The sequence below is a fragment of the Arvicola amphibius genome, chromosome 14 (genome assembly GCF_903992535.2).
Source record: "Arvicola amphibius chromosome 14, mArvAmp1.2, whole genome shotgun sequence".
Classification (NCBI taxonomy): Eukaryota; Metazoa; Chordata; class Mammalia; order Rodentia; family Cricetidae; genus Arvicola; species Arvicola amphibius.
The window spans coordinates 25561606-25589521 of record NC_052060.1 but is presented as its reverse complement, the minus strand read 5'-3'; the positions used below and the strand labels follow the sequence as shown (position 1 = coordinate 25589521).

Genomic DNA, 27916 nt, shown 5'->3' with positions numbered 1-27916 from the left:
TCAGTTCTTTATTTTCAACTATATAATTGGATTCTCATTATGAATAGTGCCTTGGGACTTAAAAAAACATACCAACAAAATCCAGGGTTCTGGATGCAAACATCTCTGTGTAACACAGCTATTAAATATCTACAGGATAGCGTATGCTTTAATAATAAAGGTCTTTGAGACTAAGGTCTTTTTAATTTCTGCTGCTTCTACTTAACAATTCTTTCAGAAGTTCTTTTATACTATTTATTAAACATTCTGTAAAATGTAAAAAAGAACGTACATTCTCATGGTCACACACAGTGACAGATTGCAGTGACACATTTACTCCTTGTTGCATATAGGTTGCATATGAGAGACATGGGCTGGCTGCACATTTTATTGATCCATGCAGGGTAGGCTCACAGAAACACCAAGCAAACAATTAGACTGGTCAGACGTGAAAACTTACCCCCTCCCCCCACCAGACACAAGAGGCTTAACAGCAGAATTTCCAGCACTGACACCTTCGTCAAAACCATGCCGGGCACAGTTAATTCTGGTTAGAAGGGCCACAAGGGACACTGGCAACCAGGAATTCTCCTGGTTATTGACATAGGTTCAAGACTACACTCTCTTTACATGGCTTTTCCCTATACCGCAGGCATTAGCTGAGGAAGTATTTCAGGCTTCAGATAAAAACAACCAACCTTCACTGAAAAGCTGGAAAGGGTCTCTTTTGAGTCTGGTCCTAGAAGTAGCTTGCTGAAGGTCCTTAAGGCAGATGCCAGGGCTCGCTCAAACAAGTTGGAGAGCAGTCTTGAGATGTAAACAATAATAGCACGACCAAGGAGTAACAACCTTGGACAAAAGCTCTTCACAAATGGGCCTGCCTGGGTAAGACAGGCTTCTTGGCTTTTGCAGTCCATGTGGTTTATATACTAGAAATACTGCATATGTTTCTTGTTTTGTTTTGTTTCTAGTGTAGAGACTTGTGGACTAGACAAAAGTTCATGGTGTTGCTTGAAAACCAAAATTACACAGCATGGAGAAGCCATCCAAAAACCTACTGGTGCTCCGGGTTTGTTTTTGATTGTTTCCCGTTCAAATTTTACTTTTGTGGTTGGCATATGGAAAACCAAACTGGGAAATCATAATGTTGGAGTATTTTAAGGGCATGCCATTGTAGATATTAACGAGCTTATTTATGCAGTAAGATCTCTGCAGAAAGTGTTCTGCCCGATGCCACATTCCAGAATAGCCATTGGTTTCTTTCTCCAGATTGATTATGTTTATAGGTTTCACGAATATCCCCGAAGACTTCCCAGTGTGCTTGGAGACCACGAAATTCATAGCAATATCATCGCAGTTCTGAGTCTCATCGACCAGCGCGTGGACGGCTGCAGGCTGTCTCTGAAAGAGGTCCAGGTATTTGCTGTGGAAGAAGGAGGCGCCGATGAGCACCATGGAGTACTGGTCACCGTTTCCAAGCCCTGGTGTCTGCAGTTCAAAACCCCCGTAGCTGTAGATACCGGAAGAAGTGGCGACGTGTTTTCTAGGTACAAACCCTACAATCTGATCGGGAAATTGCTGAGAGGAGGAAAGAAATAATTAGTGTGGCATATCTTTAGAAAAGACTTAGACAAAATGTTTATTACAGAGGAGGTGGCTGCTTTGTCAATTTGCCCTAATTTCTACATCCCCCCTTAGTTTATACCCTAATTTCCTCTAATTATGGACACCCTCATGACTTTGTCTCCTGATAAGCTTAAGTTCCACTATAACCAAAATCTCTCTGAAGAATTATTACAAATATTCCCCTGATTATAACATCTGGTCTAACAAATTTTAGTCACAACGGAGTCTAGTCCTTCAAAGCTTGCTGTAAGAAAAGTTGATCACAATGGGTGTAGTAGCTCATGCCTTTAATCCCAGCACTCCGGAGGAAGGGGCAGGACCTCTGTGAGTTCGAGGCCAGTCTGGTCTACAGGGTGAGTTCCAGGACAGGAAGGGTTATATAGAAAGACCCTGACCCCAAAAACTAAACCAAACCAACCAAAAATTACCTCACCCCAAAGAAAACAATCAAAAGAGTTGATCATATGAATATTACTATAGGAGATAAGATTTGAGTGATCATTTGAAAAACTATACTAATCTCTTACGTGTATATAAACATATATACCCATTGAGTTGACTTTTACTGCTTTTCAATATTTATTTTTTCCTGTGTTGATTTTAATGTTCTTGATAGTCACTATTGATTTTAAGCAATTTCAATCTTGTTAAAATTTTAAATTTTATGCCCTTTCAGATTTAGATATTTCCTTTTCAAAAAGGAACTTAATGTGAATTTTTAAAAGTAATAAAACATAAGTTACATATTTACACACACATACAGATAAGAGATAAAGGATCTTTGATGAAAGAATAGATAGCAAAAACAATCATATTAAGGACTTCCTCAAGGTAAAGCAAAAAACAGCAAACAAAAGAAAACGAATTTACAGGACTGAAAGTTTAAAACTTTTATTCATTCACGAATAATGTGAACTTTACCCAGTTTGAGTTTTATCTGACCAGGCAAGGGAAAGGTGCGCATGCGCGCGCGCGCACACACACACACACACACACACACACACACTCACACACACAAGCACACACGCACACACTGTCTAGGCTGAATTAAATTTCAAGGAGCTCAGAGTACAGTGAGGGTATTCACACACGGGAGTGGGGATTACCACGCCAGCAGAGGTCAGAAGGCTATGAACAAGGCAGTTGGGTGAGGCAGGTGGGTGCACTGAGGATAGTGATCACTGTATTGCTGGAGACAGAGAGGATGCTCAGGTGACAGATGAGTGGAGGATAAAGGCTAGTAGGCTCCAAAGAAGAACCATTTACGTTGACCAAATACTGAAAATTCTCACACTCTGGAGAAAGCCAGGGGAAGGCACCAAGGTGGGGCGGGGACAGGCATGTGTAGGCACAGGTGACTGTCTTCGCCATCTTACGTGCACACACACCAAATTATGAAGAGATGCAGGACACTGACCACACAGTCAGACACTCCTGTATGGTTTTTGATATTTTATGTCTAAAACTTAAAATACTATTTATATTTCTTTATCCTTCATTGCTCTAACAAATCACATCTTTACACTGTACCTGATTCTATCTTTATATTTAGGGTAGACTGATTTTTTTTAACCCTAAGTAGAAATCCCATAGCTGAAGCATTATATTAGAACTTTTTGCCTAAGAAGATTTTATTTACAGGGCAGGAAAAAAAAAACCTGTTAATGTAGAAAAAAAGGGTACAATTCGTTAATCAATACGCGAGGCATGAAATTAAAAACTGCAGCTTTCGGAAGGCTGGGACGGCAGGGCACTGCCACCACCTGCCCGCCACATCCCACGTGGCTCTGAGGGAGGATTTACTGAGAACCTGACCATTCAGGATAGCGCAGTATTTAATCAGAAGCTCTGCCCACAGTTCTGGATTCTGGCAGTTCGTAAAGCAGTGTGTATAGCTCAGCTGTCATCGGTGTATGCTCAGTGGGGGAGCCAGCGAGCCATTTATGCCTGCTCCTTCAAGCTGGCATGTAGGAAAAACCACGCCCAAACAAACACCTGCCACCGCAATGGCACACACACGCCATTATTACCTCAGAATTTCTCAACATGGTCTCCGTTAGGATGCAGTCTTGTTGAGGCGATAAATGCTTCCTTTTACAAGTTTCTTACATTGTGAACACACAAAAACATTTCCCATTTGAGACACGAATGGTCTGGGGAAAACGTTTCTGTCTTGTAGTTTGGCTGTGCTGGACCACTTCACTCTTCTTGGGAAGCTAATTCCAATTTTGCTTCCTACTACACCAAAATGGGAAGCTAATTTTCATGTTGTCTTAATTAAGCTCAGAAACTCTTGACTGGCCTGTGACAATTTCAGCTATGGTTTAGATACTGCTTATATGGTTTTAGTGGCCTCCATATTAAACTAAGCTGCCCTGGCTAGGTATTACACAGATAAAACATTACCCATACAGTGTCATAAAGGATATAGCAACATTACCTGCCAAATTGAGAAAGCAAAAACAAGGTCCTGGGCACTAATGAGTGTGTCGTCATCTACCATTAATACTGCTGCAATGGAAAAGAAAAAAAAATACATTCGTCTGGAAATGAATAAAAAAAAATCAGCAAGATACAGTTGCGACAACACATACTGTTCAAACTGAGTGTTTTTGAACCCAATTAGTAAATTAAAAATGTATTCTTAGAGATATCTGTCTCGTAGGGTATTTCCCTGTGGGGAAATATCAACATGCAATTATAGTCCATCAACCCAGAAATGAACCCTTAAATAAAGCCAAGGTTCTTTTTAAGAAAATCCCACCCTGGAGAAACTGTTACACATGGGAAGAAAAGAGCGATACAAGTACATTAAGCATAAATTGTGCTGGCTGTGCTGGCTAGCTTTATGTCAACTTGACACAAGCTATAGATACCTGAGAGGAGGGAGCCTCAACTGAGAAAATGCTTCTATAAAACTGGGCTGTAGGCAGGCTGTTAGGGCATTTTCTTAATTAGTGATTGATAGGGAGGGTCTGGCCCATTGTGGGTGGTGCTGTTCCCTGGGCTGACGGTTCTATAAAAAAGCAGTTGTGCAAGTCATGGGGAGCAAGTAAGCAGCACCCCTTCACGGCCTCTGTATTAAGTCCTGCCTCCAGGTTCTTGTTCTGTCTAAATTTCTGTTCTGACTTCTTCAGTGATGCACAGTGCTGTGGAAGTGTAGGCCAAATAAACCCTTTCCTCCCCGAGTCACATTTGGTCATGGGGTTTTATCTCAGCAATGGTGACCCTGGCTGGGACAGTCATCTTACGACTTTTTCTTAGTGAATAATATACACTCTGCAAGTACTGTGCCACATGGCATACCTTTGAAAAATATTTTAACATTACCCTCTTTGTTATCATTACAAGATGCATGTGATTCCCTCCCCTAGGAAACTGCTTGTTAGAAACCTGGAAATCGCTTAAGCATTTCAAAGTGCTTTTTTATGACAACTCCCCTAAAAACCAGCAGTCCATCCGCCTACCCACACGCGCCCTGTCAGCCGCAGAGCCCAGTTTTGACTCACCGTTGGTCTCCAGCTCGGGGAAGACCTGGAGTCGATTCCTCATCTTGTTGGCTGTCTGTGATTTGAAAAGGACCGGGACGGGGTGCGGCCCGAGAGAATTCCATAACTCCTCCGGTCCCTTCTCGCCCACGTTGTTCCACACCACGATCATTTTGTGCAGATTTGGCACTGCTTGATAATGGTTCAGGAGTCTCAGCAAGAGGTCCGTCCTGTTGTACGTCTGCATGACGAGAGTGAAGGAGTCCAGGCCGGGTGTGCTCTGGGGTTTGACTTCCCTGCGCAGGGTGAGCATCTTGTCCTCTTTGACGCTGGGGAGCAGATTGGTCAGAGCTCCAGCCACAAGCAGTAACACGAGGATGACCACCAGGGAGAAACGGAGCACTCGGATCCCCATGACTCTTCCAGGGAGTTTGCAGATGTGGCAACACCTGGAATAGAGAGCACAAGAATCTTAGCATGGATTTTAATTGATGTCTCCATTCTTTCATAAAATTATTTGGCCCAACATTAAAAAAAATGTAGTCTTACTTTTATTCTTTAAAAAATATTTTTATCAATTCTCTGAGAATGCCATACAATGTACTCTGATCATACTCCCTTCCCACTCCTCCCGGACCCCACCCTCACTTTCTCATCCCTTCCTGTCCTCTTTTTTATTTTTATTTTTTTTACAATATTCCAAAGATTTCAATTTCTGCTGATCATATGCACCTAAGCTTGGGTTCATCCCGTGGAGTGTATTGCACTTCCAAGGGGCCATACCCTTAAAAAGCAACAACAACAACAGCAAGCAAAAAAAGAGAAAAAAAGAGAAAAAACAAAAAACAAAAACCTCTCTCTCTCTCTCTCTCTCTCTCTCTCTCTCTCTCTCTCTCTCTCTCTCTCTCTCTCTCTCTCTCTCTCTCTCAGAAGCATCAACTGTCAATAGGACCTCAGGGCTGGCAACTCCTAGCCCCGCCCCCGCCATGGTAGTTAGAATGTCGACCAGCCTGATACTGCACAGGCTGCAGCCATGGCTGCTCTTTTCCTCCTCCTCCTCCTCTTCACCCCACCCTCATCTCCTTCCACTCTATTCTTCCTTCATCTTCTCATTTGACAGTTTAGATGCTCACAGGGGTTTGATAACTTTTCCAGGGCTATCAAACAACTTGAGTGTTACATCAGGAAAATCTGTCCCTAGAAACCAGGCTGTTCATCACTGTGGGCAGTGCTGTTCTGCCTGGATTCACCCACAGGCTGAAGTAGGGGCTTGTGGTGATTTGAATGAAAATAGCCCCCCCCCACCCCAGGTTCTTATATTTGCACGCTTAGTTCCCCCGCTGATTAACTGTTTGGGAAGGTTAGGGGGTGTGGCCTTCTTGGAGGGGGTGGGCCACTGGAAGTTTCAAAAGCCCATTCCAGGCTAGTATCTCCTCTCTTTCTCCCTCTCCCCGCCCCCCACCCCATGTCTTTGATTGTCTCTCTCAGCCTGCTGCCTACAGAGATCAAGAAGTTCTCAGCTACTTCTCCCACACACACCAAGTCTGCCTGCCACCATGCTCCCCGCCATGATAATGAGGGACTAACCCTCTGCAACCCTCAGCAAGCAACAATTAAATGCTTTCTTTTGTAAGACTTGCCTTGGCCATGGTGTCTCTACAGCAACAGTAACTAAGACAGGGCTCTTGTGCTTCCAAAGGACCACATCTCACAGCATAGATCACAAGGCCTGGTGATGCATACTACAATCCCAGCATTCAAGAGGCTGAGGCAGGGGGACTGCCAATTCCAGGCCAGCTTGGACTACATAATATATACTAAAACCCTACCTCAAACAAAATCAGACAGTCTTCCAGAGCCAGCCATGGGCTAGCAGGGGTGAAGAGATAACTAATGAGGGAAGCTTGGACATTCACTAGTCAGAAAGTTTTATCTAATCAACCTTACAAGTAAATACATGCGTTAAAAAGGTAAAATCTTACTGCCAGTTTTACAGACTTAGAAATGACTTTCTGACTCCCCACACTATCATTCCCAGGATTGCTACCTCCTGCTCTAACACTGATGGTTTTTAATTACCCCTGCTTCTGATTACAGACGATTACTCCACAAACCTCCACTAGGCTTTTCAGACATGTCCTTATGTTCGATTCTGGCACCTGTGTCTGTACCTGTTTTGTCAGTGTAGGAATTCGGCTCGTCATAGCTGCAGCCTTCTTTGGACGTAACCTCTGTGCCCCGAGTAGGAAGCTGGGTTTCTCTCTATAGTTTCCCAGCACACCAGAAACAGATAAAACCATGGGAATCGCCAGACCTTCCTATCAGACCCCACTGAAAGCATGTGCTGGAGTCTTTAAGATTATCTTAAAATAAACCAGCTACAGTCTAGAGAAGATGGTCACATCTGTCTCACCCTGTAAATATACCTTTTTCTGACCCACACTTCAGGAGGTCTGGCTGGTGCTTCTGCCATCTGGTGCCACACTTCCGTGCCAATTCCCCAGTAAATTCCGGATCTGTCTGCCTTTCCTCCTTTGGCTTCATAGCACCCTGGGGCCAGTCCTCACACCTAGGACCTACTGTGCAAGTAAGTACAAAAGCCAATATTGGGGAAAATAGATTGCCCAAAAAAACCTCATTAATGAAGAGACAACATTAAAAAAAAATCACCTAGGAATTTCTGGTCAACATTCTAAAAGTACCTTTAGGTCAACAAAAGAAAAAGAGGGTCTGGGAGAGACAGCTCCGTGGGGGAAGTGTTTGCCGTGCAAAGATCAGAGTTTGATCCTTAGCCCTGCTGTGAAAAGCTGGGTGTGGTAGCAAGGCCTGTAATCCCAGCACGGCAGAGACAGAGGCAGGTGGATTCTTGGTGTTTACTGGCCAGCCAGTGGACCTTAGTGTCCATGTCCCAGTGAGAGACCCTGTCTCAAATGATCAAGGTGACTTGCCTGAGGATCATTACACCAGAAGCTGATTCTACCCTTCCCATATATATGTGAACACACACACACACACACACACACACACACACACACACACACCATCCCTTATACACAGAGAAAGAAAGAATATGGAAATATGGAATTATTATTACCTGTTTATTTGTTTTGAGACAGGGTCTTGGTTTTAAAGCTCTGGCTGGCCTTGGATTATATAGCACAGGCTAACCTCAAACTTATGCTGTACTATACATAATTGTGTATTAGGCCCGATGACTTTGATCCATCCTCTATTCCCTTTTCATTCCTATTGAAACAATCTCTCTTCCTAGACTGCACAGTAAACAGACACTCTGATAAAAGATGAAGAAGCTCTTAGGACTTCTCACTGAAAACCAAGCACAGCTAAGGCGTGGATCTGTCCGGAGCACGACTCTACTCTTCTTAATAGAAAACTGCCTTTATGTACCACACTGTTTCCTTCCACCTTCTTGGAAAGGTGTAGTAGTGTGTGCACACAGAGCACACCTAAGGTTGAACTCGGGCAGCTGCAGCTAGGCCATTGTCCCACAAGCAACCCCTTAGACCAGACTAAGCCACCTTTCCTCAACTCTCTTAGGTTTTAAGTGGATTTAGTTGGCCATGTTGGCACCAGTTGTTGACAGAGTTTTCTATCCCACCTGGTCCCACGGTGATTCAGTACCAAAGAAACACACAGAGGCCTTCTGCATAGAGGACATCTTGCAGCAGTATTGTGTTAAAATCATCACCACACACCCATGACCTTGCTTCACGACCTGCAGTGTGCTTTATAATGGCAGAAAGATTCAAGGGCAGAGAAGAACCACAAGGACTAGTTTTTACACCCCGCATTTAAGCTTCTGAGGATGCAGATCGGGGCACACATACATTCCCTGATGGGACAGTGTCCTGATTCAAATGCGGCTTAACTGTTTCTTATCTGAGACAGGACCTCTCTCTTTGCAGCACAGGCTGACCCTGCAGGCACAGTCCTCCTGCCTCAGTCTCCGGACTGCTCGGGTCACAGGAATGCACCATCATGTCCACCCATGGGAAGTGCTTACTCACAAGCCACAAAGCCTCTCACGTTTCCAGTCCAGACTTGAAATGCAGTATTCCTTAGACAGACAGATTTCTGGAAAGTTTTCAAGGGCATTTGGTCTTGGACTGTTTTCTGTAGTTTGTTCTATCAAGAAAACCAATTCTGTGCTTCTGCCTCTATCACGGCCTCACTCTGAGGCATGAATACAATTAGTAACCTCAGCTTTCATGTAATTATTTTTCAAGAACAGTAATCTAAGGCTTTGGAGCACAACATTTTCATTCCATGTGCTCTCTTCCTAAAAACACAGACTGCCAAGATAGTCAGCCAAAGGTAAGATGCAGGAATTAATAATCTCGATTCCAAAGGCTCGAAAATCCTTTCGGCACTGAATTTAAAAGCCGGTCTCCTAAAACACATGCTCAGCTCTGCATGGTTAGTTATAAACACTTGGGGAAGCAAGGTTTTGCCAACCGCATTAAAGAACACCAGATCAAGAGCTTTGTACTGCTCTACGGAGCTCGGCAGACACGACATATTCTAAACCTTGGAAATGTTTCCACCCACTCACTACCTGGCAGTCTAATTTGGAAAAAGTAATGGAGATTAATTACTGTCGATAACTGCAAACTTTTGACAATATTAAACACACTCCGGGGCGACAGCTTCCCTTTTGCTTACACGCCTAAACTGGCGCTTATTCCCTGTGCCATCATGCAAGTTTTCTCTTCCAAACACCTCCTAAGCCTCAACTTTACTTGTATCAGACAGGTTTCAGGAGAGCTGAATAATTTATGTCTTTAGCGATAGATCATAAATATTTCATTTGGCATTTATTAAATAATGCACCTCAATTAAATTATGCAAATTCCTTAACTTGCCTGGAAGAGTAAGAAAGGACTTTCCAAGTGGCTGTACAAGGCGCACACTCCTTTAGCAAGGCTGAGGGTTAGCGCTCATTGAAGGCTTGTTGCAAACAACCTTGGATAGATAGTTCAAGTCTTTCTTTTGTTTGGTTTTCTAAAGACAGAACCTATCACCTAACGCACAGCTCTGAGTGGGACGGAAAAGAGCACGCCAGCAAGAGGTGAAGAAATAAGAAGTAAAAAAAAGCTGGGTACCCTGCTTTTAACACCAACTTTTCTCCTTTATTTTTATTTTTTTTTTTTCTGTTTTAAAATCGTGTCTGTGGGGCCGGGCGGTGGTGGCGCACGCCTTTAATCTCAGCACTCGGGAGGCAGAGGCAGGCGGATCTCTGTGAGTTCGAGGCCAGCCTGGTCTACAAGAGCTAGGTCCAGGACAGGCTCTAAAAAAGTTGCAGAGAAACCCTGTCTTGAAAAACCAAAAAAAAAAAAATCGTGTCTGTGCATATTTACTGACACTCTGTCTCACTCTTGAAGGGGATCTCACAGCTTCTTTCCCAGTCTTTTGAGAAAGTCTCTCTGTGTAGCCCTGGTTGATCGGAACTTGCTATGTATACCAGAATAGGCTTGAATTAGGAGCTCCACCTGCCTCTGCCTCCCTAGTGCTGAGACTACCCAGCTGACAGCTCTTAGTCTATTTTCTCTCGCTCCCACACCCACACTAGTCGAAAGGTAACTAACAAACACTGCAAATATCAACAGAACACAGCAAAGGTCCTTCTTGTCTCTGTGTCTCCAAATAAAAAAATCAAGGTTCTCCCAGTGATTCTTTCTTTCTTTCTTTTTTTTTTTAAAGATTTTATTTATTATGTATACAATACAGTGTGCTGCCTCCTTGTATGCCTGCAGGCCAGAAGAGGGCACCAGATCTCATTACAGATGGTTGTGAGCCACCATGTGGTTTCTGGGAATTGAACTCAGGACCTCTGGAAGAGCAGTCAGCGTCCTTAACCTCTGAGCCATCTCTCCAGCCCCCTCCCAGTGATTATTCCAACTTGCAGTTGGGTTCACATCTTAGTTCTGCATGGGTAAAGAACACATCTGTCCTTCTGGTTATCTTGATAAATTGCTATTCTACTACAGAGGTTTTTTTCAACCATGGATGGTTGTACCGTTCAAGGATAGCTGGCCAAGTCTGGAGACATTTTGGGTTGTCACGACTGAAGGGGAGACACTATGGCTATCTAGAGGGTAGATGTCAGGAGTACTGCGGAACACATCACAATGAGCAGGACGGCACCCACAGCCGAGTATTATCGGGCATGCTGTGCTCAAAGCGCCAAGGTGGAGAAGCCTTGCTCTGTTTTTGAGTTGCCTAGTAAGATCCACTTGACCATGTTGAGAAAGACTATCAGAGAATCCACTGCTATTTGTTATGCTCAAGGGACAAAGCTGCCAAAGATGCCCCAATATTTACTCGCGTCCCTGAAAAGACAAGTAAACTCGGAGTTGGGCAGGAGGATCTCAGAGGCCTCTAACGCCAACTTCTTTCTATAGCTCAGCAGCTGGAGGTCTGGGGAGGGATACTTGCAGTCATGCAGCTGCTCTGGGCTATGTAGCAGCAGCAGGAGAACCAAGGCAAGCTTTTCTGGCTAGCCCAGCCTACAACTGCCCACTGTGGCATGGCTGTTCCTAAAACACCTGGCAAGTAATGTAAAGATTAGTTCTTTGAATAAGAACATTTTTATAGTTTCAACGAGATGTCACATTCCACAAAACACACCCATTTAAAGAATATGGTTCAGTGTGTTCTTTTAAAATCCTCTGAGTTTTGGAAACATCATGACTTTTTTATTGTTGTTGTTCCTGTTTGTTTGTTTTTAAGATGGAGACTTGACTTGTAGCTCAGGCTGGCCTCAAATTCTCAATCTTGCTGCCTCAGCATCCTGAGTGCTGAAAATGCAAGCAAGTGCCAATAAGTTCATTCAAGATTTATTTTGAAAACACCTTTGTTGCCCACAAGGAAACTCAGACCTATAAACAGTTCCTTCAATTTCCATTAATCTCATTCTTTCCCAGGCCCAGAAAACCACAAATTTACCTTCTGTCTCAACAAATTTGCCTATTCTAGGCATTTCTATGAATGCAACTATAAAATATATGGCTTTTATACCTTTGTTTGTTTGTTTTGTTTTTCATTTTTTGTTTGTTTGTTTGTGTTGTTTTGAGACAGGGCTTCTCTGTAGCTTTGGAGCCTGTCCTGGAACTAGCTCTTATAGACCAGGTTGGTCTTGAACTCATAGATATCCACCTGCCTCGGCCTCTCAAGTGCTAGGATTAAAGGAGTGCGCCACCACCACCCAGTTGGCTTTTATATCTTATTTCTTTGAATTAGCAAAAACATTTTCAAACTTCATACACAGATTTAAGCATCTCTTTTTGGCATGCATGTATACATGATGTGTGTGTGTGTGTGTGGACTTGGAATGTGGGTGGGCACACGTGTGCGTGGAAGCTAGAGGCCAACATTGCTTATCTTCCTCAATCACTATCCACTTTACTAACTGCATGAGGCAAGGTTTCCTGCTGACCCAAGAACTTGCAGATTTGGCTAGTCCAGCTAGTCAGCTTGCCCCAGAAACTCTCTCTCTGCCTCTGGAGGGAGCACAGGGACTAGGGGGCCTGCCACGCCTGCCTGGCACTTATGCCAGCTCTGGGGATCGGCACATTTGCACTGTGAGCACGGAATGTACTGACGCGTCCTTCTCAGGCCTCCCCCCCCCATTCTATTTTCGCTCCCAGATAATGTTCCAGTATACAGACAGTTCGCATTTTGCTTATCTGCTCATCAACGGCTGCGTATTTCGGTTGTTTCCATATCTGGACTATTATCAATATTGCTGCAATGAACATTTGTGAGCAAATGTTTATGCAGACATTTGCCATCACTTCTCTTGGGCAAACGCTGAGCTGTGGAACTGCTGAGTTAGGACGTGAGGAAAGTTTACATTTCTGACGGAAGTGGTTTCTGGAAGACGATTGTTGGAAATATTTTAGATGTGGACCGAAGATAAAGTAAGAGAGCAAACGATACACAGCAAATGACCTGTGAGTTACAGATACGTGTTTGCCTTTAAATGGAAAAAGAAATCGGAATTTTCCAAGACGCGCTACCTACCCACAGTCCCCAGAAGCAGTACTGCTGAATTCTTTTCTTGGGGCTACTTGCTTCAGACTGAAAGAGCCACCATTGAAGCTGTGAACAAATATGCCAGAAACAAAAAAATGTCCTCTGGCTCATCAGGTAGAAGCACAGCGAGCGGCTTGGCATCAGACAACGTGGATCTGCCGCTTTCATCTTGATGCCGCAGATGGCAGAAGAATGATAACTATTCTGCCATTTCGCTGCGCGGTCTGCCCGATGCGGCACAGACTGTTTCTCTTTGGGCTCATTCTCCAGGATATGTACTTGCATAAAAACCTGATGACTATAGACTACAGATGCTCAGAGAAAGACTTTCATCTGCCAGGCGAGAAACCCTCCCAAGGTGGAATGCAAAGGTCATTTCAGAACGTGGGGCTTCCCTCTACAGACCTGCGAGATGACCGGGAAGACACAGCGCCGACTGCCTAGCAGCTTCTGGTATTCTGCGTGCAAGTGGCACTGTTCAAACTGAGGCAAAGGGGCTGGTGACATACAGCAAGCCCATCTGTCTCCTGTCTTAGCCATTTACCCACAGAGCACTTCCTTCTGCCAATCCGAACAAACTTTGCCCCATCAAATCTTTCAAATATCACCTGCACTCTGCAACTTTCCCTCCCTGCCCTCCACCCCATGTGCTCCTGTGAACTCGGGCCTTGGTTCCGGTGTTACAGCCGCACCTCCAGCACCTTCTCCACAGTGGATGTATCTCTTTCATTGCATTATTTTGTGTGGGGAGAGGCCCCTGTCATGCAGGCATGGGGAGGTGAGAGGACCTTTATCTCCTTCCACCCCTGTGAGTCCTGGGGACCTGCTCTCAGGTTGACAGGCTTCTCAGCAGATGCTCTTACTTGCAGGAGCCGTCTCTCACTGTCCCACTGGGTGGCATGTGGGACATTCTGAGGAAGTCTCTGGTAATCTCTATGAATCACAATCGGATCTGGTTCGTTGAGTTCATGAAGTGACTGTTGTCTGTAACAGTTGAATGGACTGAGGGAATCTATGTTTAAATCGTCCTAACTTTTGCAACAGTTGCCTACAGTTTGAACAGAATAAATTAAAATGTAAATTAGGTCCAATTAAGAGAGCACCCAATAAACTTTTCTCTAAGTCAAAGACCTGGACCATCATCACCATCAATTTATGACGCAAATCGTAAATATGACTTCAAGCTGGGACCACTTAGGCCACCTGTCTACTTTTAATACCAGGAGGTAGACTTGCTTTGATTAGCAACTACAGATGCTCAGAGAAGGGTGTTAGCTTGCCAGGAGATAAATCATCCCAAGGTGGGAGGAAGAGGCCAATTCAGAACCTGGGTTTGCCTTCTAGGCATACACATGCACAGGGTGCAGCCAGATGACTTGAGTTATAGACAGCCCAAATCTCTGGCTGGTTTTGTTTTGATTTGTATTGCCCCCACTGCAATCTTTCTGGGGTTATTCTGAACTGAAGTATTTTTTAAAATCCCAGTTTCTATAGAAGTTCTTGGTAAACGGACCTGTTTGTCTTGGGAGAAAAACACCATTTGTTAGACACTAACATCCCTAGAATATCCCCAGGAAGGTGTAGGAGGTAATGGTAGCCAGAAAGAATCTGACTTACTCAGGTAGGCAGCAGACACAATTCTTACCTACTTGACTGTTAGAGTTTGAACCTGAACTGTCTGTCACAGGCTCATGTGACTGAATTCCGAGGCTAGAAGCAGCAGCACTCTTTAGGGACATGTGGAGCCTTTAGGAAGTGGGTCATGGAAGGACAGGCCTTACGGGTCATTGATCCCCCCCCCCCCCAGGTCCACCAGATCTCTGCCTCCTGGCTGGCCCCATGTAACAAGCAGCAAGGTTCAATCACCCTGGGATCACTGGTTGCTATGCGTTCCCTGCCATGATAGACTGAGCCCTCCCAAACAATGAGCCAAAATGAATCCTCCATTAAATCTGTTTCTATGAGCTATAAATTAATGAATAGATCGACAAATTAAAATTTAGTTTGGGCTCTTAAATGTGACAAAGCCATAGACTTTATTACCCCTATAATGAGCTTTTCTATTAAAAATTTTAGGCAACATAAAACAGAACTTACTGCACTCTGAAGTTTGTTTTCTAGGTGTTATAGGGTAGTTTAGGAAGAGTATATATATATATATTAAATATAATTTATTCATATTTATCTTATATGCATTGTTGTTTCGCATATATATATATATATATATATATATATATATATATATATATGTTTTTGTAAAGGTGTCAGATCTTGGAATTACAAATAGTTGCTAACTGCCATGTGGATGCTGGGAACTGAACTGGGTTCATCTGGAAGAGCAGTCAGTGCTCTTAAACACTGAGCCACCTCCCCAGCCCCCAAGAAGAGTATATTTTTAAAGATTTATTATTTTTATTTTTATGTGTGTGAGTGTTTGGCTGTATCTATATGCACCACATGCATGCCTGGTGCCCATGAAGGCCAGGAGCACATCAGCTCTCTTGGAACTGGAGTTACAGATGGTTGTGAGCCATGTGGGTGCTAGGAACTGAACCTGGGTCCTCTGGAACAGCAACCAGTGCTCTTCACTGATGTGGGATGTCTCTCTGTCTCTCTGTAGGCGGTGATTATGTTTTATTACCATTGGTTAATATAGAAGCTCATTTGGCCAATAGTCAGGCAGAATATGCCTGGTGGGAAATCCAAACAGATACAAGGAGAAAAAAGGTGGAGTGGAAGAGACTCCAGCAGCTGCCGCAGAAGTAAGGTGTGAGGTAATAATCCATGAGCCTTTTGGTAAAATACGTGTATAATAGAAAATAGATACATAATAGAGTAATAGAAATGGGTTAATTTAAGGTGTAAGAGCTAGTTAATAGTAAGTCTAAGCTAATAGGCCAAACACTTGAATTGGGGTGGGGACAGAAAAAGCCTCCATTTACACTTCACCACTGAGCCATCTCTCCAAGCCCAGGTTGGATTTTTGTCCATATTCTGAAATCCATTCTTGTCACTGCTACTTCAGAAATGTCACAATGCCCTTCATTCATTCTGTCAGTTCTGGCCTCTCACATTCTCCCAAAGAACTCACCAGATTCTTGACTTCTGTTACTTGTTTTGCAAGTCTAAACACATCAAAAATACTTAAAGTTACTCTGTGTTAATCATAAGCTTCAAAAGGCAGGAATAAATACACACACACACATACACACACACACACACACAAGATACAGATAGAAGGTCATGCAGTGTCATAGATGTTCGTTGCGATCTTGCCATGTCTGTGAACAGTTAATCATACAACTAAATGAACGCTGATCAGCTAAGTCATGAACTCTTAGGGCTAAAGTGACCCATCTTTTCCAGTAACAGTATAATACACAGACATATAGACACACATGATCATCCATAACAACCTAAAACCCTGTCCTTTAGAAGGCCTAGCTCTGTCTTTACTGTATTTCTGGAGCCATAGTTCTGAAACAGAATCACTAAAACATTATTTCTTAAAGCTCCATATATACACTATCGCATTTGACTAGGTAAGTGCTACGGTACCAGGTCACTCCTCAGTGCATACTGTGAGAAAATCATTTCTGCACTGATTACATCACAGTGAAGCCCTTTGCTGCAGGCAGCCAGGGTGAGTGAGCCACTTCGGTACCGTTAAATCAAGTTAGAGGGAACAGCACTGACAGCATTCAAAGTAGGGTATCTGTCACTACACACCAGTGTCTCCATTGCCCATCTTGATCTCCCTTGCCTGTCTATACCAAAAGCTGGTTCAGTCTTGGGCTTTCAGCTCCTCCTTCTTCCTTCTCCTGCTCAGAACATCATGTTCTCAACATAGCTCCAGGGGGTCACTATCAATAACTAGAACTTATCATCATCCATTTATGGGGAAATAAAACATAAATATGTATAAATTGCTTTTAATGCACAGCCTGCCTCCCTCGATCCAGCCATTTATCATGGAGGCACACAGCGAGGTCCTCTCAACCATCAAAGTGCACAGGTGTGAATTATCATAGATAAAATCTTTGATCATTTCTCTTGGAATTGTCAGTTAATTACAGATGATTATGATGATAACGCCATGTTGGAAGATGACCAATCCAACGGAAGCCTTCTAGAAGAGGATCAAGAGTGGATTTATTCCTAAGAGGAACACTGCAGACTCTACAAGGATCCAAGGCATCAATGGACACTAATCTAGAAATCTAGAAACAGAAAAGTGGTTTGGGCCCAGCAGAGTCTAACGCAAAATTCGTTTGAGAACTGGGTCAAAAAAGATGTCAAGTCCATCTCCAAATCGATTGTTTTCGCCATTTCAGGATACAGGTGCTTTCCATTTGAACCTCTCTCTACCTGTTTTAGTAAACGGAAGATTGGGGAGGTCGAGAACAGCACTGTCAGGTCACAAATCCCTGGACTGCCTTGTGGAACTCTTTCCCTTCTAGCAGGAACTGGTTTTCAGCAGCCTCCAAAGCTGCTTCTTGAGGAGAAACAGATTCATGCATATGAAGTATGACTTAGAAGCATTTTCAGATACTAAGCCTAAGACAGAAGCAGCACCAGTTCACGTCAGCTTTCTCACTTGAGTGGGAGGTCGGTCACACAACCAATGGCGCTCTGTCCTCTCAACAAAATATTTATAGGTTCTTATCACGTGCCCAGCACGGTGGGAAGGAGAGGCAGACATAGCTTATCTTACTCTCAGTTAGTCATAGCAATGGAAGTTGCCAGAACTTTCCTCCCTTCACATTATACAACAGTTCCAACTGAAAGCATTTCTAGTTCTTGGAGAGAAAAAAAAAAATAAGATAGGCACACGTATGGGACAGAATAGGAAAAGTGCTTCCTGAACCACAGACAGAGTGGTGGGCCAGAATCAAACTGCGGGCTCAGTTGAGCAACTCTGTACTCTCTCCATGTTTTGCAGGGATGCAATTTCAGCTTTAGTCCAGGCTACAAGAGTATTTCACATATAGAGGTAATGGAGCTTGGGGTGTAGGCTCAGTTCATGCTTAGAATATATGAAGCCATAGGCTCAATCCTCAGATTAAATTGATTAAAAAAGAAGACACTACACTTGATCTTAGCCAAAAGGCTGAGCTGCTCGATTTCAGAAAGGCCTCCATACACCACAAAAATGAACGTTCAAGTATTGATTTTATCCCAGAATCTGGATTATGATTTTAGTGGATTCACCCTAAAAGAGGCCTTATGATATTTTCTAGTAAGTCCTGGTTCCGGCTAGGATTTTCTTTCTGTATTTTGAGACTCACTCTACAGTCAAGACTGGCATCAAATTCACAGTCCTCGTGGCCTAGCCTCCCCAGGGCTGGGACAGCTTCCACACCTGCCAGAACTTTTATTTTTTTTAAAAAAATAAAACTACCAATGCAGAAAATCTGAACTAAGCTAGGTATGGTGACAAATGCCTTACTCCAAGCACTTGGAGGTAGAGTCAGAGGCAGCCAGATCTCTGTGCATTAAGAGGCCAACTTAGTATACACAGTGAGCAGGTTCTTGGCTAGTTAGGGCTAGCAAGTGAAACCCTGTGGCAACAAAACAAAAATCCAAAGGAAAAAATGCTGACAAAAATAACTATATCTCATTATTGTCATGTTTAAAATATCTTTTAAAAAAAGAAAGAAAGAAAAAAAAAGTCCAAGTGTCCATGGATGAATCGATAATCCATCTATTTGGGATGTGTGGCATATACATACAATAGACTTTTTATTCAGCCTCAAAAAGGAAGTTAAACTATGTAAAACAAAGACTCACACAAAAAGAACAACTATTGCATGATCTCCCTTAACATGAGGTATTTAGTCAAACTCATAGAAACAGGATGTAGACTCGAACTGCCCAGGGCTGGGAGCAGGTAGAAAAGGCTAGTTTGTTGTTGTTGATTTTTAATGGGTATAAAGTTTCAGTTTTATAAAATGAAAAAGTTTTGGAGATTAGTTATATACCAATGTAAAAATATTTAAGACTCCAGAAAGAAAAATGATATATTTTACTGTATGTATTTTTCCATGTCTTTTTTTTTTTTTTTTTTAAAGCAACAGAATCTGTTACTTACCTCATTGTGTTACTAATTTTTTTTACAGCAGCATCCCTTATGGCTTCAGTGCTCGACAGGAACAGGCTTCCTTGGTGCTATTAAAAGATATCAAAGAATTTTCTGTGATGCTTCGAGCGACTTTTAAATTAAAAGTTGCTATTCTATGTTCTAAAAATTACATTTGGGGGACAGGGAAGATACGTGTTTTCCTGCTGGTTGATGCTAACAGCTGCGGCTCTTCTGTATTTAGACCTCTCTGGCGGGCCCAGAAACAGAAGACACAGGCATCATCCCAACTCCTGAACACCGACACACTAGGAACCCAAGCAAACACACCAGGCAGTGAATCCAAGGGCCATGTGTATAATTCGCATCACTATTCAACTCCTAGACTTCTCTGCGCCGTTACTCCTGGCTACTGATGTAATGCCTTTTGTTCACCAGCAGTTCACAGGACATTAATCTGCAGTCTCTCATAAACCTTGGGTCTAAAACAGGGTTGCAGATAAAATGCCAGCCCGGACTACCGAGGTTGACAGATGGTATCCTTCTCAAGCTTGCTGTCTGCCATTGGGAAGGACCTGGAACAAGAGGAGTTCCAGTCCTTTAATCCTCTCTGCTTCCGTTTTTCAATTTTCAACCACATGTCTGAACAGCTGGGCTTCTAGCCCCCGGCCCCCCCATAGCATGCACAATTAATCCAAAGCAACTAATTGACGATGTAAACCAATATTTAAAGGTTCACAGTAGGAACACGTTGATTAATGGAAGAACATTTATTACTGTGCCTATTTTTATGGTCTTCCCTAGTCATTTGAACTTGTAATGCGTGAAGGAATTAAGAATTATGACTGGAGATTTCCCAAGTACCTCATCTGATTGGAGACTTGCTAAATACTGACCACCAAAAATATAGAGCTGAGAAATCAAAAACATTTTCCTCCCAATTCATCTTTTTCTTTTTTATGCTAAAAATGATTGCAGAGGTAAAAGGAATGGGTTAGCATACAGAGAAAGGCTCCCCGAGTGATAGCTGTCTCTCTTCACTCTTCCCAATTCATCTCCTGTGTATAACTTACACACCACGCAACCCTAAAACATGGGACTTTTTACATCAGCTTGTCCTCTCTGGAAAACTGTTTCAGGCAAAGAACTTTGCCTTTATAGCCCCAATCGCCATCACAGAGTGTGACATGGACTAGATACTCACCAAACGGATTACTGAATGAGAGAGTCAGATTCTGACACAACATACACAAGGAAACACGTACAGGACAGATATTATTTCAAGATTAAAAAAAAAAGAAACGAGGCATAGTGGAAACAATTTCTACCCCTAGAACTTTTCCTGATTTAAACAGTGTCCCTCTCTGAGCTTTATATTGCAAACAAATATTCCTTTAATGCTGAATTGGCCATTGGCCATTTTGCTATCCAGGGCTTAAGGATTTGAAATAGCACTGCTACTTTTAGAAAGGAGAAGAGCCCCAAGAGAGCATCTATCTTAAATCTTGAAGGGAGGGAGCTAAATCTAGGACTCTCTAGAAACTGATAGAGCTGAAATTAATTTTCTTTAATATATTTCAAAACTATCCAATAACGGGTAATGTGGGTTTCTCCCTAAGCCAGCTAAGCAATTGCAGATCTACAGTAGTGCAAGACGGAATACAGAATTTATTTCCAAATGCAGAATAAAAAACTCATAGGCTCAACTTGCAGCTGACCTTGAGGTGAAGGCTTGAAATCAGTTGCTGAAATTTGATTATTTCTTTGTATCCCTACCAACATACTAAAATAAAGCGGCCTTGAAAGGAAAAAAAAAATCAGTTGCAATGGAAATATTTAGTCTTAAACTACTTACTCTGCATCCAGTTAGGGCTTCCCCAACAACGCAGTAAAGCAAGATTCAAAGACTACTCTAAACACAAAAGTATCTTTTAAAAAGTAAATGCTATTAATTGAAAATATTCACTTAAAATTAAATAATCAAATATAACTCAAGAAAAGCAAAGACAAAAATGCTCTTCCCAGAACTTAATATGTAGAATTAAGCCTTTTTTTTACCAGCAGATTTTAAGGGTTTACATTTTTAAAAAATTACAAGATACATTTCAAAAATCAAATTACAGAATAAATCACTCCTACACATAAAGTTCCAAGAACAAAGGCAAAACAGTCATAGATCCCAAATGGAAAAATAAAATCAACGAAAGGATTTTACAGTCACCTCACCTCCAGTGCAGAGGATTGCAGTGGGGCCAGCAGGATTATTTCCAGCTTGGTTCGCACAAAACGGAAGGGGAGTCTCCTTTGCTTGCCTCTTTCCCACCCCCTTCCCTAAACCAACCTCTTCGCCAGTCCAATTGATAACCTAGGAAACGTACCGCCCGCAAAGTGAGAGCCCAGAGCAGGGGACAGTCCCCGAGTGGCCATCCCTCCCTCCCTTTGGGTGACGCTCCACTTCCTGTTAGGCAAATAGGCATTCCCAAGAAGCTCGGTTCTGTAGTTTCCACGCCACCTCCCAAAGCCAAACCCTCTTTCTCGGTTTCCAGTCCCAGGGAACAACTTTTAATTTTCACCTTGTCTAAACAATCCCCCAGAAAGATTCTGGAGTGTGTCCCTACCCAGCCCAGGCCCGTAAGGCTCATCCACAGCGTCCCTCATCCAGCCGGCTTGTGACTGCACCTCCTGAAATGGATCACAGAGACAGCTACTGTCCCGGGGTGACCGGGATGCTAATGGACGTGTTTGCACTTGTCACCAGGGCTGCAACCAACTGAGGTTGCCCGGGAGGGACAAACAACATGAAGCCACAGCCTCCATGTACCTATTCCTAAAAGACTTCTTTAAAAATACCTTTAAGTGTTTCTTCTGCAAGGCACCCAACGATCGTGTCCCGCGTGGCGGTTTCCGCGGATGGAGTGCACTCCCTCAGCGTTGACCTCGAGAAGCCATCGTCGCGCATCCTGCGCAGTGGCGGCGCAGCACGTGGCTGCCTGGGTCCTTCAGCGGTGCTGCCTCAAGCACAGCGGGGATTTGAGGTCCTCAGGGGGTTAACGCAGAAGGGGCAGGCGCGGGCTGCACTGCATCCGGGAACGCTGGTGGTGGGCGATCCGGGTGGGTGACAGCAGGCCCTAAACCCAGCCGGCCACGTCTGCAGAGCCGCAGCTGAGGATTTCCTTCGTGAGATCAGGAGAGAGGACCCCCGGTTCAGCTGGAGGTTCCCGGGAGCCTTGCAGCCCGGGTTTTTTGCAGCCCGGGCTTTCTGCAGCCCTCCAGAGCCCCGCCTCCTCCCTCCGTAAGCCCCGCCCCCGCCCGAGCCCCCACCCCGCCTCCCGCTTTCCCGTCCCAGGACGCGTTGCGCGGCCCGGGCCGGAAGTCCTCGAGTTCCCGGGTGTGTGTCTGTGTCTGTGTCTCGGGGCGGTACGCCGCCGCGATCAAGCACCTAGAGGGTCCGCGTCTGAAGCGTCACCGCTGTCACTGCCGCCACCATACCGAATTACTTCTGTAGAGGGACGGAGGCCCGGCCCTTCGCCGGGTGGAGAAGATGTTGCCCCTGTCCATCAAGGATGATGACTACAAACCACCCAAATTCAATCTGTTTGGCAAGATCTCAGGCTGGTTTAGGTGCGGGGTGCTGTGTCCGCTGGGAGGGGGCTGCCCGGCTGGAGGAGATAAAGCCGGGAGCTAAGGATGGGTGTGAGGTCCAGGGTGGGAGCGTCACCCTCCTGCTGTGGTAGTAGGAGCATGTGGACTGGGTGGCTCTTGAAAGGGGGACTCGACTTCAGGGTCCCGGCACCCCCTTGGCTCCTGCCTGCTTCTAATCACCTGTGTCGTGCTCAGGGCCATCCTGTCGGACAAGACATCCCGGAACCTGTTTTTCTTCCTGTGCCTGAACCTCTCTTTCGCTTTTGTGGAACTACTCTACGGCATCTGGAGCAACTGGTAACCAAAGGGGAAGATGATTGGGGCGGAAGGAGAGGGTTAGGGAAACTAGCCACTATTTGCTTAGTGCCACGTAGCTCTGTACCGGTAGGTTCAGGTCTTACCTTGGCCACTACCACTTCTGCTGAGTTGCTGTCTCCTTTATCAACTCGTAAGGGATGCTTTTCTAAGATCAGGGCCCATAAGGTACAGTCTCTTAGTTGATTTCCTGCAACTCCATCAGACAGGACTGACACCCCCCCCCCTCTCCCTCCCTCCCTCTCTTTTTTAAAGATAAAATGAATCCCTTTTTTAACTGCTTGCCTTAGCTTTGCCTCAGGAAAACTGGGAGGATCTTGTTAGCTAACCTCCCAGTGGGTGTGGCTTTTTTTTTGGGATCTTACCCTTAAGATTCTGAGAGGGTAAATCTGAGCGACCCTGTTTAATTAATGATTATCTTTGAATGGCTTTTGAAGAGGTTTGTGAAGAGACCTTTAGCAAAGCATATGCCATTCTCTTTTACGGTGAAACTGTCTCATTATTTTTCCTCTTATCTTTACTACAGTAGAAAATCCTATACGGTTTTCTGAAAGTGCCTCTTGATTTAACTGTTTTTGGTGTCACCTTTGGGTTTGTTGTTTGTTTCTGTCTTCTGTTGTCAGGATTCGGGTAGAGGAGCGTCCAGTGTGAGTGAGGAAATAAAGTCTCTAGTGTTTAAGTATTAGGTGTGGGATAACTTCTGGGCCTGTCAGCACACTTCTCAAGGGTGCTAACTCCACCTATAGTCTTTATTCCCTTTTAAGAATCCGCTAAGAGAGGGGCTCTCGTGGAGGATCATAGTTTAGTTTTCAACGGCATGTCTGGAGGCTCACAAGTGCCTGTAACTCCAACTTCAAGGAACCTTACTCCTTCTGGACCCCACAGGCACCCACACACAAGTGGTAGACACACACACACACACACACACAGGGACAAAATTTTTTAAAAATGTTAAAGAATCTAATAAAGAATGAGGGGTATAAATCTCCCAGAATCTTCAAAGGCAAGTTATATGGGGTCTTTGGTTATCCTGTGCCATTTATGGTTTGTTTTTTGTTACTTCTATTAAACTAACTTAATCTCTGCCTTTTAAAATACATTTTCAGAGAGAAAAAGATGGTAGTCTTTGGTCTCTCGCTCTGTTGAGTTTGAACAAAAGTTAATCCAATCACTAGGTGTTGTGACATCTCTGGTGCCTACCTTTGATCATTTGTTGGGATTTTGGTATGGCTTAGTGGTATAGTTCTTGCCTGCCATGTGCTAGGGCCGGGATTCAGGCCCAGTGCTACCAAACACACACACACACACACACACACACACACACACACACACACACTCAGGAGGATGTCTGTGAGTTTGAGGTCACTCTTGGCTACATAGTTCCTGGACAGCCAGAACTAAGAGACCCTGCCTCAGAAAACAAAAAGCACAAACAAACAAACAAACAAACAACAACAACCCCCCCCCCCATAAAACAAAACAAAACCTTCCATAAGTAGTAGATTATAAAGATTATTGGTTTTGTTATTACTTGGGGCACAGAAGTCAAAGTGACACTATTTAATCTTTATATATTTAAGAACTGTTTTGATTCTCCTGAGAATTGTATGTATGTTAAAGCATATCCCACAACAAATATTTTTAATCTCATAAAGTTTATGCCCTTCAATAGGTCACATTTGCTGAAATCACTATTGATTTAATATGTATTTAAATATAATACTTTAATCATCACTATATACTATTTATAATATATTTTACATTTTTCTTTTTTTCAACTGGGTCTTAATTTTGGTGTTGGTGCTGCTTATTCGATGACTACACTGTAGCATGTATCATACATTTTACTAGTTATTCTATAGAACAAAATACTGTGTTTCATTATGACCTTTCATTGGTTCTTAGAAGTTGGGAGGAAAGTGTAGGACTAAATACTCTCCATGGTTTTTGTTTACTTTGAGAATGCTTTTCTTTCTGGCATTATCTTTTCTATCTTTTTAAAATTCCTGTTATAGATTTCTTTTTCCTCACATAATATATCATGATTATGGTTTCCACTCCCTCTACTCTTCTCATTCCCCCTACCTCCCCTCCTATCCAGATCTACTCCCTTTATGTCTCTCATTAGAAAACAAACAGGCATCAAAAGGATAATAATGAAATAAAATACAATACAAGATAAAACAAAACCTAACACTTTGGAATTGGACAAAACAAACGGAGACCACTCATTTATGTACTCAGGAATCACATAAAAACACTAAACTGGAAGCCTTAATATATATGCAGAGGATCTGTTGCAGACTTGTACAGGCCTTGTTAATTTTCATTTATTTATTGTTGAGTAACTACATAATCTCAACAGAAGAATGTAGTTTTACATCATCAAGGTTAATTTTTTTTTCCAAGTTGCAGCAAAAAGCAAAGGCAATAATTGTTTAAACAGACAATACCTTCTTCCCAGGACGGTTGGCGGAGCTGCACCTCTCCCTTGCATCAGAATGCCCGGAGCTTAGAGAGAACGAGACAGAAAATGTACATGGTTTCTTAAGACTTGTCTGGATGCTAACACATAATGCTTTCCCTCATACTTTTGTCACATGCTCACGCCTGGAAGCCATGTGGTTTAGTCCACAAAAGCATGTGGATTGATACAAGTCAAGGCTTTGTTGCAGAGGAAGAGAGGATATATGTGCTGGAGAAAGAGATCCACCCACTTAACATTGATGTGGGATTCCCCTCTGTATGCTATGAATATGTTTGATTATCATTGGTTAATAAAGAAGCTGCTTTGGCCTATGATAGGGCAGAATATAGGTAGGCAGAAAAACTAAACGGAATGCAGGGAAAAAAAATAGAGTCGGGCAGATGCCATGTAGCTGCTAAAGGAGAAAGATGTCAGAACCTTACCAGTAAACCACAGCCTCGTGGTGAAACAGAGATTAATAGAAATGGGTTAATTTAAGATGTAAGAGCTAGCTAGGAATATACCTAAGCCATTGGCCTAACAGTGTTGTAATTGATACAGTTTTTGTGTGATTATTCAGGTCTGGGCAGCCGGGAAATATAAAAGCAGTCTCTGGTTACGTAGCTTAGGAAGTCCAGGTGCAGTGTTTTTGTTTCTTCTTTCAAGGCTCCAGCACCTTTTGTCTGAGTTGTATGGTGCTTCCTTCCCCGCCCCCTGTGTACCACTGTGTTTGACACTGTTTTCACCCCTTGTGTACCACTGTGTTTGACACTGTGTTTTCACCCCTTGTGTACCACTGTGTTTGACACTGTGTTTTCACCCCTTGTGTACCACTGTGTTTGACACTGTGTTTTCACCCCCTGTGTACCACTGTGTTTGACACTGTGTGTTTTCACCCCCTGTGTACCACTGTGTTTGACACTGTGTTTTCACCCCCTGTGTACCACTGTGTTTGACACTGTGTTTTCACCCCCTGTGTACCACTGTGTTTGACACCGTGTGTTTTCACGCTCCTCTGCTGCATTTACTTCACCGTCTGTTTAACACACAGTGTCAAACACAGTGGTACACAAGGGGTGAAAACAGTGTCAAACACAGTGGTACACAAGGGGTGAAAACACACAGTGTCAAACACAGTGGTACACAAGGGGTGAAAACACAGTGTCAAACTTAATTTCAGTCATGTCATACACTGAAACTGTTGACAACAGCTTCACTTAGACCAGCGGTTCTCAACCTGTGGGTTACGACCCTTTTGGCAACCTTCTATTTCCAAAAATATTTGCATTACGATTTGTAACAGTAGTAAAATTACAGTTATGAGGTAGCAACAAAATCAGTTTATGGTTGGGGGTCACCACAACATAAGGAGCTGTATTAAAGGTTGCAGCGTTAGGAAGGTTGAGAACCACTGCATTAGACACCGACGAAACTCACAGAACAGACTGTAAAAGGTTATGTTTCTGTTTTGATATTTGTCCTAGAAATGCTAACGGCTATATTGGGGATGATTTGGTCCTGTTTTTATGTAATGTGTAGAGAAGATGTTTGCTAAGTAATTCCTTGGTCAGAAGTGCTCGCCTTTATCATGTATTTTTTATTATATTAAAATTTAAAAATGTTTTAGTCTTTCATCAAGCTTTTTCCTTTTATATGGCAATTCATCAGGTGTGGTGGAGCCCTTTGCCTTCTCGTAGTTTTGTTTTTCCGCTTAAAAACTTGGAAAAGTATTTGATGAACATTAAGAATCATAGAATGGCATGGAGTTGTAAGTTATTTAACTATAGTTCATTAGTTTACTAACTTTAGTCAGGTCATGAGCCTAATGATTTTCTTTGGCTTTTTAAATGTGTTTGTGTGTTATTATTTATGTGTGCATGTGTGAAGGTCAGAAGCATCATAGATTACTTTTTTTTTTGAGACTAATTCATCCCTAACCTTGTTTTCTAATTTCTTAATAATAAATGTATATTTAGCCCTCTTATTCCACGTTATAAAAATCAGCTGGACAGGGGTTTGTGAATTACGATGATCCCTTGTCTTCAATTGTAAATTAATATTTAACAGTCACTGTGAGTATGCTGTTGGCTCAGTTACCATTAGACCTTTTCAGAAACCTTTTATAATGGAAAATCTTAAGCCTGTGTAAATAGTATAAAGGACACATGTATTAATTGCCCATCTTTATAACCCACAGCTTGTTTGACACATTTTGTTGCCCATGTCGCACTGCTGGGTTGACTTAAACAGATACAACATCCAGCC

The 27916-nt window shown here is 43.1% G+C and overlaps 2 protein-coding genes across 3 annotated transcripts in view; one reads left to right on the top strand and one right to left on the bottom strand.

The window, feature by feature from the left end:
• Extl2 (exostosin like glycosyltransferase 2) lies at positions 1-22484 on the bottom strand. Of its 2 annotated transcripts, none has more exons than XM_038312009.1 (5): positions 22078-22484; positions 19240-19316; positions 5115-5542; positions 4046-4116; positions 1-1557 (listed from the first exon to the last, which is right to left on the bottom strand). In XM_038312009.1, exons 2-5 carry the CDS (start codon positions 19242-19244, stop codon positions 1072-1074), a joined length of 990 nt encoding a protein of 329 aa, XP_038167937.1. In that variant the 5' UTR covers positions 19245-19316; positions 22078-22484; the 3' UTR covers positions 1-1071. The 2 variants fall into 2 exon arrangements, with proteins under 2 accessions (XP_038167937.1, XP_038167936.1); XM_038312008.1 differs by lacking the exon at positions 22078-22484 and adding an exon at positions 21454-21646.
• A 113-nt stretch (positions 22485-22597) lies between these two features.
• Positions 22598-27916, top strand: part of Slc30a7 (solute carrier family 30 member 7) — a 68033-nt gene continuing 62714 nt past the window's right edge. Inside the window, exons 1-2 of the mRNA XM_038310827.1 lie at positions 22598-22848; positions 23065-23166. Coding sequence (XP_038166755.1) covers positions 22769-22848; positions 23065-23166 — 182 coding nt within the window. The 5' untranslated portion in view covers positions 22598-22768. The remainder of the gene's footprint in view (positions 22849-23064; positions 23167-27916) is intronic.

Coding starts and splice junctions, on each gene's coding strand:
- Extl2 (XM_038312009.1), bottom strand. Junction 4,117..5,114: donor CCCCGAGCTGGAGACCAACG/GTGAGTCAAAAC, acceptor TTTCCATTGCAG/CAGTATTAATGGTAGATGAC. Junction 1,558..4,045: donor TTGCTTTCTCAATTTGGCAG/GTAATGTTGCTA, acceptor TCCTCCTCTCAG/CAATTTCCCGATCAGATTGT.